Source organism: Coptis chinensis, chromosome 7 (genome assembly GCF_015680905.1).
Source record: "Coptis chinensis isolate HL-2020 chromosome 7, ASM1568090v1, whole genome shotgun sequence".
Lineage (NCBI taxonomy): Eukaryota > Viridiplantae > Streptophyta > Magnoliopsida > Ranunculales > Ranunculaceae > Coptis > Coptis chinensis.
In genome coordinates this window covers 94,818,692-94,827,913 of record NC_141462.1, presented here as the reverse complement: position 1 = coordinate 94,827,913, position 9,222 = coordinate 94,818,692, and the positions used below count along the sequence as shown (strand labels likewise).

The 9,222-nt window shown below is 36.2% G+C and overlaps 1 protein-coding gene across 1 annotated transcript; it reads right to left on the bottom strand.

Moving 5' to 3' along the window:
- Positions 1-318: 318 nt before the first annotated feature.
- On the bottom strand, positions 319-6,311 carry LOC147490179 (Haloacid dehalogenase-like hydrolase (HAD) superfamily protein). The gene is made up of 11 exons (XM_086570389.1): positions 6,114-6,311; positions 5,888-6,010; positions 5,650-5,718; positions 5,442-5,546; positions 5,225-5,279; positions 3,658-3,731; positions 2,523-2,606; positions 2,272-2,412; positions 1,552-1,617; positions 1,165-1,274; positions 319-837 (listed from the first exon to the last, which is right to left on the bottom strand). Exons 1-11 carry the CDS (start codon positions 6,207-6,209, stop codon positions 669-671), a joined length of 1,092 nt encoding a protein of 363 aa, XP_086426515.1. The 5' UTR covers positions 6,210-6,311; the 3' UTR covers positions 319-668.
- Between the last annotated feature and the right edge of the window lie 2,911 nt (positions 6,312-9,222).

Here is a 9,222-nt window from a genome sequence, read left to right as displayed (position 1 = left end):
TATATGGCTATGTTTGATATTTGGGACGACCTGAGTTTAGGTCGTTGTTACGTTCTGGTGGCGTAGTACGACCTGGTGATGTACAAACTATGAATATACGAGTTGGTGTGTAAACACGTGTGCAGTAGTGATATGTTTGAGAACGAAAGGTAATTACACTTATATAACTAATTGATCGCTCTAAATATAATAATAACAATAAAGGGAAGATTATCATCATCATCATCATCATATAGATTATAGGTTCCGAGATAGATCATGTCCTTGCCAGGCAAATAAATATAAATTGTAGGGGAGGAAGGTTGAATACAAAGTATATAATTACAACCAAAGATAAGATTTCTTAATCACATAACCGAAGAGCATTCATGCAAGTATTTCTGTACATGTCCAAGTGATACAACTATAACTCCCCCCACCCAGAAATAAAAAATTGAAGGTGAACGGCATATACATAGCATAGTACAAAATGCCTTGATATATAGTGAGATATATCATTTTTAACAGTCGGCACACTAATTAACTCTGAATACGCCAACTTTTCAGCGACTTAGTGTTGATATCTCAGAAAATGCTGCTGTTTCAGCGATCATGATTTTGTACTGTGTTACATATCGCAAATGTGCGCCCTAAAGCGACTACTTGCATGATGAATACACAAAAATGTATCAGAAGAATGTGTCAACGGTGAGCTTTCTTTTAGGAGGAGACTTCTCTACAACCTGCTTTTGTAAATCCATGAATATCGAACCCTTATGAGCATATAATCTTCGAAGGTTTATCACCGAAAGCTCGCTAAAGCTAGCAACTGCAAGATCAGCTTGCACCAATTCATACCTGCTTGTTCAGACAATAGTTAGTTTTAGACGCGAGGGTATTCAAGCTTTCAAGAAAATAGCTCTTCGAACAGGACAACAGAAAAGAAGAAGAGGGGTGCATTCCGAGGAACTATGGTGAATGTAGAACACTTTTTTATTATAAGAAAAATAATACGGTGTTTATTAAACATAATTCCAACGTCAAGGTACTGCAGTGCAACCATTTGTGGAATAGTAGCATGGATGAGGGTCCAAATTGATTCAAACGAGACACACAGTACGAGCATCGAATTTGATCTGGTATTGAGAGTTGGAATAGATGGGAAGAAAAAAAGTTAGTACATACGCAGGGTGAGCACCAATCAAACCAACCGCCATCATTGTACAGTTATGGGCAGCAGTTATGCCTCTTGGATCATCCTCGAACACCACGCACTTGGATGGTTTTCTATCCAACTGTAAGATAAATAATTAACCACTTAATAAAATAAAGTGACTGGGGAATCCACATCAATGCAGTGAAATCAATCAATCGAAGAAAAAAAATGGACTAAAATCAGTGCTTCTAAAACGAAAAACAAAAATATCAATGGGAAGTACATGTAGTTTGTCACCTTTTCTTTGGAGCAAAAACGGTCTGGTGTCAAAAAGTAAGTTTCCGTTCATTCATGGCAAACTCATTACAGAGTAACGGGATGTATTAGCTCTTAATAGTAAATTAATAAGCTCTCACCTTAACTGCCGCAGAAAGAAATCGATGAGCCATTGACTCCATGCCATCTTCTTCGGTGACAATTGCCTGTATCCCCAAAAAATTACATTCAGCCGAGTTCAGTTCAATACTTCAATTGCATATGGAGAATCATATATCAGGAGAGTGCATGTCAATGCTCGAGATTTAGTGCCACGTTGAGATGCAAAAAGTTAAATTGCAAACTGATAATTATGTTGACGGAGAATGGATGCAAGAGATGGATTGCATGAGGCATCATCAGTGTTGAATAGCTCTACCAGTAACTACGAAACCGTTACTTCTGAATGCTTCAAAAAAACCAAGAAAAGAAAAACAAACCAAGCCCAAAAAGGATAGGAAAAAGAAAAAATGAAAGAACAACATTTGTTCTAATTGCAATCTGAAGATTTGTTTAGAGTGGCGGTGCATCACCATATCGAAAGTTAGACGACTTCTTTCTTTGTATCCATTATACACCCACATAACTTTAATTTCTTAAGTCGTATCTGTCACTTTTTCCACTATCATTGTCGTCCACTCTTTTCTTTTTAAAGAAATGTAGATTTCTTATCAATAAATTAATAGAAAATTAGAAACAAATACAATGCATGATATCAAAATGTTATGTCATTAAGTTTTATGCCGTGTCTACCTCCATACCATTCCTAGAACATTTTTTTCCATATCGAAAGGCTGTAAGAAACTTCAACAATATATTACCTGGAAGTATTTATTGAGCCCCATCTGACGTAGAGTGTCTACCAAATATTTCCTGTCAAGACATGAAACTAGGGCACAAGGGATGCGAGCCTTAGAAACCGCATCCAACCATTCCTTGACTCCTTCCATGGGCGTGGTAAGCTAAACAGCAATAAAGCATCAGTAATTTTATTCTAAAGATATTAAGGATAAATCAATACCTACATATTGTACGTAAAATCAACTTAAGAAAAAAAAAAAAAAAATCTAACCTGGAGTAGATTATCACAGTATAATTGTGAAAGCCTTGATTTTAATCTTACCACTTCACTTTCTCCTTCTCCCCAGAACAAAACCTAAAATATTTGATAGTCAGAAGCTGCATAAACAAATTACAGTTGAATGTCAACAAAAAGAAATCATCCATAGACGTAAGCAAGCTTTTATCTGGCAAAGATTTCTTTCTGCCTTTTGACAACAATACAAGTTGACAAATTGATCGACCCTTCTCCTTCTACAACATGACACTGCTAATCAGTTATCATTCATTCTTTCCTGAAAATTCCAAGTCATAAAATGATTTCTTAAACTATCAATATATGTTAACTATGCCCAGTAACAATCTAATGAATTTCTATCAAAATAAGTTAGACAGGCCCAGCAAACCTTACAAACAAATTCTTCAACTATCAACATATCTTATCTAGGAGCAGAAAACAAATTACTAAATGTTTAATATTCATCCCTTCCCCCCTGCCCCAACCCCCTTTCCCATCCTCTTATCTTGTAAGGAAAGACTCTTCCCCTATTTAACACAATCCTCAGCACAAAACAGCAACAATCCAATTGAGCCCGTTGTATCAGCGCCCAAAGAAGACACTGACCATCAGAGAGACTCAATTTTTATAAATCACAATCAAGAAATGAAAAAATCAGCTATCAAGCTGATTTCATGTCTGCCAGACAACCACAGGGTGCCAAAATTAAAATGTTGTTGAGGACAGAGAAGGAAGGTGAGCCATGGCTTTTGGATGTCTTTTTCAAACTTTCGACACAAAACCATATCACTTATAGCAAAGGATGCTCCAACGCAATTTTCACAACCTCAACTATTTCTCTCTTTATATTCCTTTCATTTTCCACCTCCCTTGAAACCAGAAAGAAAACTCCAAGAGATGAATAACTCCAACTAAAATTATTAACATATTTCCTTTTACAAATGCTGGTCTAATGGATCTTAGGAAACTCCAAGATAAAATTCTGTTACATTCTATATAATAACTTATTTTTTTATGATTCTTTCCTAATTGTATTATCCAACATATGGCCCAAATCATGGGAAGTTATTACCAAGAAAAAGATTATGTATAGAGTAAGAGAATTGACAAAGAAAAGAGCTTGACAAACCTTACGTAATACATGATCAGAGCCTTGATAAAGAATGGATCTCTGCACATCACCATGTTCAGGAATATCCTTCCCTGAACAATAACATATTCTTAGCAAGTGGATTTGAAAGATGCATACTCAGTGAAAAGCAAAGACTTAGATAGTTATGCGTATCTAAGTATATTATTTCATCACTATATATTCTAAAGTGCGTCAACAGAGCTGAATGAAAACAGAAAGGTTGAGTAAACATAGAAAGCAATTGACAAAGGCAAACTACGGAAGCGTACAACAATAATACTGATAGTCTGACAGTCTACCTGATCGACTCAATCACTATATTCAAGTAATTGACACGGAAAACAGGCACGCCTTATGTTTATGCAAGTATAAGATTTGAAATAAACACTTGATCTCTGCTAACACTCTGCATTAACTGAAATGGTGTATAACTCCAATAAGACTAAACTAAGGGCACAAACTTGCGAAAGAAAGTTGAAGGACTCTAGCAACTAACAAGGACAATATACTCTTAGGGTTTCTGGATTGTGGAATGTTGATAGAAATATTTATCCAGGTTGAAAGTTATAGACAATAAGTCGGCATATAATGAAGTGAATTACTTCTGTCTATTTCAGGTAAAGTTTGATTAGAAAAGGTAACTGACATGTACCAGCCTCCATGCAGTGGTGTAACTGTAAGTTATATTTAGTAAAGAGTTGTCATAAAGACACCACACATTTTACCAAGGACTGCCCACCTTTTAAACGCAAACAATCAAACCTCTAAATGTGATAAGGCTGCCCAAATTTTTAAATAGCAAAACTCTTTTGTTCCACTGCCTTGTATCTAAACAACCACCACCATTCCCCTGCCACCATCCCCAGCTCCCCGCTACAACCTACCCCTTGTCTCTCCCCTTAGAATTTGAAAATATTTCAAATTACAGGTTTGATCTAATTGATTTTACAATTATATATTTATATTACACATTCAATCATATTGTTAATTATCTTTTGCAGATTTATTTATCAATATTTACAGGCATAAGCTATCTGATGAGCTATACTTGCACCCAAATGGCATGCTCATCGCCTTGAACATCTGTAGTGGACAATAGTCTCTGTTGACAAATGATTGGGAAGACAAAGTCTGATTCCTAGAGTGCAGTTACAGTCCGTCAAAGCACAAACCTATGGTATTGCTGTTAGTGTTCAACGAAAAAAATATTGTTTTTTATTTTTCTACTTTAAGAGGAGAAATTGAAAAATAAAAACCCAATTGTCAAGGGGATATAAACCTTTTCCATTTCTATCGCTTAAATTAAAACCTCAGTTCTTTTTCTGTTTTCCACTTTAGCAGTTGTAACGATGAAAGCGGCACCATGCATGGTGGCAAATTGGAAGGTGGGTGAGATGTAAAGGTTTTGCTTCCCTTATAACTTTGAGAGTCTTGTTTGTTACCTGTAGACAAGTTGGCATCCCTTGGTAAAATGTGTGGCGTCTTTATGACGACCGACCCTTATTAAACTCTAACAACAAATTTAGGGAATCTTCATTTAGGAGGACAAAGTCAATTAACCTACCCTCTTCATGGGCCAGCTGCTTCCACGAATTCAACTTCAGAGTTCGACTGTCAGCCTAAAATCGAAAAAATGGTGTTGCATTAGACAAGAACAAAGAAGACATGGCTACGGTCAAACAAGTAGATACTGAAGTCCATGCTCAGAATGAACGTATATTTCACCATTTAGACTTGGTTAACATTTAGATGAATGAAAAAACACAAAGTCAGAAAATTACCACCACATTGTCCCAAGAAAATAAAAGTCCGAAAGCTTCGTCCGGCTTCATGGCATACCGAATTCTTTTTAAAAATCCTTCTTGCAACCTATCATTCAAAAAATCCTAAAAGAAAACAATACCCATTTCTAAGCAAACTATCCACAACTGTATCTCTCGAAAACATGAAGTAACTTGGCCAGTAGATTTACTCATAAAAGTTCCTTACCACGTCGACTTTAAGTGGTCCGTCAGGTCTAAAAGTCTCAAAACCTTCACCATATTCAGCTCCAATTGCCTAAAAACCATTAATTCCATCAATTTTTTCTTTCAAAGTGATTAATGCCCACACACCTAAATCCAAAACTTTTCACATTTTAACAAGAAACTATACACTACAAAAGAACCCCAAAACAAAACAAAACTATGCAATATAAAATAATTAAATGGCATTAAAACTTGACTACCTCTTCCATAAAAATCTTGCTGGGAGGAACTGAAAACCCATTCCCATTTCCTGAATCATTTTCTTCGTGACCAGATGCTTTGTTTACCACCAAGGTTCTAACTAAGCTCGAAGGCCTTAATTTCTATAAAAATATATATATATAACCAAACAAACAATAAGACTACGGATAATGAATATTATTATATTATACAAAAAAAAAAATAATAATAAAGTTTAGAACGCACAGATAATCTTAGCTTTGTTGGAGGTTGAGAGAGTCGAAGTCCAGAAGTTGGTCCAAGAGGAAATAGGGATGATCTCCCGATTTTGCAGCAGTCCATTTGCAACAAAAAAAAATATGTGTGTGGGAGAGAGAAAGAGCGTAGTCACGTACTTATCACTTTATATATTTTGTTTTCGAAAGTCTCAAAGTTTTCTACGACACTCTGCCTATGGTGTGTCAGTGTGTATTTTATTTAATTATTAGTTATTCCCCGTGTCATCCTTAAACACAACAATTTAATTAGTTATTCCCCGTGTCATGGATCGTTAGAAATGACAAGCATATGCTATCTATATACTAAACTAGCCATTTGGCCCGGCCTATGGCCGGACTTGCTACATAAATAGCTAATGACTCAAAAGCCTAAAATCTACTTGAATAAATAATATATGTATATTTATAGCTAATGATTCATTGTATACTTTATTTGAAGGGTTTATGTTTTTCTAATTTTTTAGAATGGTTTTGACAAAAGATTTTATTTCTATTTTTGGGTTATTATTATCCTAAATAACAATTCTTATCATCTACCTATATAAACTATATCAAAATATAGGGCAACAATCAAAAAATATAACACGTACTCAAAACATACTATATGTTTAAGCGATAACCGAATTATATTCATTATGCACAATGCTTTATTCTCAAGATTTGAAGTTCTTCTACTTGAATATTTGCTTCAGAGAGCTCTTCACGCCTAGTCATGAGTTTGTTGTAATTCACATCTAGTACTTCAAACTTGTATATCATTTGTAGATAGCGTATGACATTTCCTGCAAAGCAACATTTTTGAGTCAACTTTCTTGGTTTGGTATGTTCCAAATGATGTTTCTATGCTAGGATAATTTGGATCTTGATGGTATTCTCTTAGTATAGGCACATTGATTGCGACATCCGCCACGCATCGATAGTTCTCAAATATTGAACTGGCCTAATCGGTTCTTCATAAATCTTTTCTTTTTGAAAATTTCTCTAAGTGCACTCTTCAATTGAAACATTGTGTTTTGTTTTGTACTCCACGATCTTCTTGTTGTATGTTTGATTCTTGTTGTATGTTTGATTATCTTATTTTTTATTATAGTAGTTTAATAAAAAACATATATTGTCATGGAATAAATTGTGTTTAGCACGTATGTGGTTGGTATATATATATTTCATAGGGTGAAGAGTCCATTTTGTTTTGTAATTTGACTGTAATTAGAAGTTTTTAATTACATCCGAAAAGGACGACTATGAGATAATGATACTATCCTAAAATATATAGTTATATGAATCTTATACGATTTTATTACAACATTACTTTTTCCACTGATTAATAACTATTTTAAGCATAAAAGAGTCATATCTCATGAGCTTCTCCATTTGAACTTGCAAATGGCACTATTGTAACCGGCTTTACAAAGACCGGCTGTTCCATTAATTTTGTTGTTTTGAGTGCTTTTTTGGTGGCTTTCTCGATCCTAGACTCCGAGAATTAGTCTTACTTAAGGTCTCTGTAAGAATTATCACCAAGTAGAATAGAGTCACCATGTCGCCTTTATTAAATTCTCGGTCCTAGACCATGGGCGATGTGCCCATTATATTTATAGTAATGAACCGCGGAGCTAATGTTCTCAGATAGAAGACATGAAACTTACATGGAGAACTTACATGAAAATAGTAGTCAACAAATAAACGTTTTCAAAACAAGAAGATCTTGGGGAAGAAATGAAAGAGCATTTTTGAAGTGTTGATGACTAAACAGGTTGAAACCGACAATCGGTGAATACGTAAAACACAACTTAAAAAGTAGACAGGGGTTTGCAATATCATATCAAGATATTAATGGAGTCACATCAACCGCCCGATTATAGATTACACTTGATGAATTAGAAATGGCAAACCCGCAAAACCGCCAAACCCCTAATTTAGAAATCCCGTGATTATCCGGGTTATATAATCCCCACAATCATTTCGATTTGCCTAATGGTCTTGTACAAAAACACGGTGCATCTTGCAACAAATGCAGATGCACCCACAACAACAATGACATCAGCTTTGTCCTCCAACCATAAGCCATGGCGGGGAGCCTTTATACGCCCCACTCGGGGAATTCGTTAGTTATATCCCTGCTCCAATTCGTGCAAGTGAAGATTCTTCATGTCATTTGAAGATTTCGACTAAAACTGTCGTTACCACCAAACATGGGGTTGATATTAGCCAAGGTCTTAAAGTCGTTGTTCCTATTCTCGCGATCTCATTGATAATACCGCCCGGAGCATTATCGCTTGTTCCTATTCTCAAGATCCCAACCATGCCTGTAAGAACACCCGCCCTTCATTGGCGGACCTCCATTTGTGGCCCCATTTAATACATTAAAGGTTGCCTCACCTATGTGTCCATTTGCATTATGCCCACTGTGTGATTGTTGTTGCACCCTTCCTCCATCTGTTATTCATCGTCTCATGAAGCAAACTGGCTGGATCATGTGTTGGCCGCAAATTCCGGGTCTGCCTTTGAGAAGATCAGAAGCTGGTTCACCAGTAGTGCACCATTTATTGGGTGCTGCTGCTTGAGGGCTGGCGTGGGGTTGACAATCCATTAACTGGAATGTTTTGCATTGATCCCCTGAATCGAAGATTCATGACCTTGAAATGGAGAAGTTTGTGTCCGAATTGGAGTATTGAAGGGAGAAGCCTCTTGTTGAAGCGCATTAGGATTCGAATTCATGGAGTTCGGCTTTACGCAAAGTTCGATAATTGCCGAGAGCCAAATGCGGTTACAGGCCGAAGTATTCAAGACTACACTTCCAACCATGTGGTTGTTATTGTTCATATGACTACTAAGACGGGGATGAATTGACATAGCATTACTCATCGGTGTGTTGCGATCATTTGGTAGACCATGAGCACCACCAACCTGCGCCCAATTTCCCGCAATTTTGCATTTGGAACTTAGCCGCAGCAGCCTTTCGAGGATAATTCTTCAAGCTCTCTCGCGATAATGCAAGTACAAAGTATTAAATTGTAAATCAAATGCCGGCTTTGTCTTGAAATTCGCCTGTCAAGTCCTCGAATTGCATCCTCAAA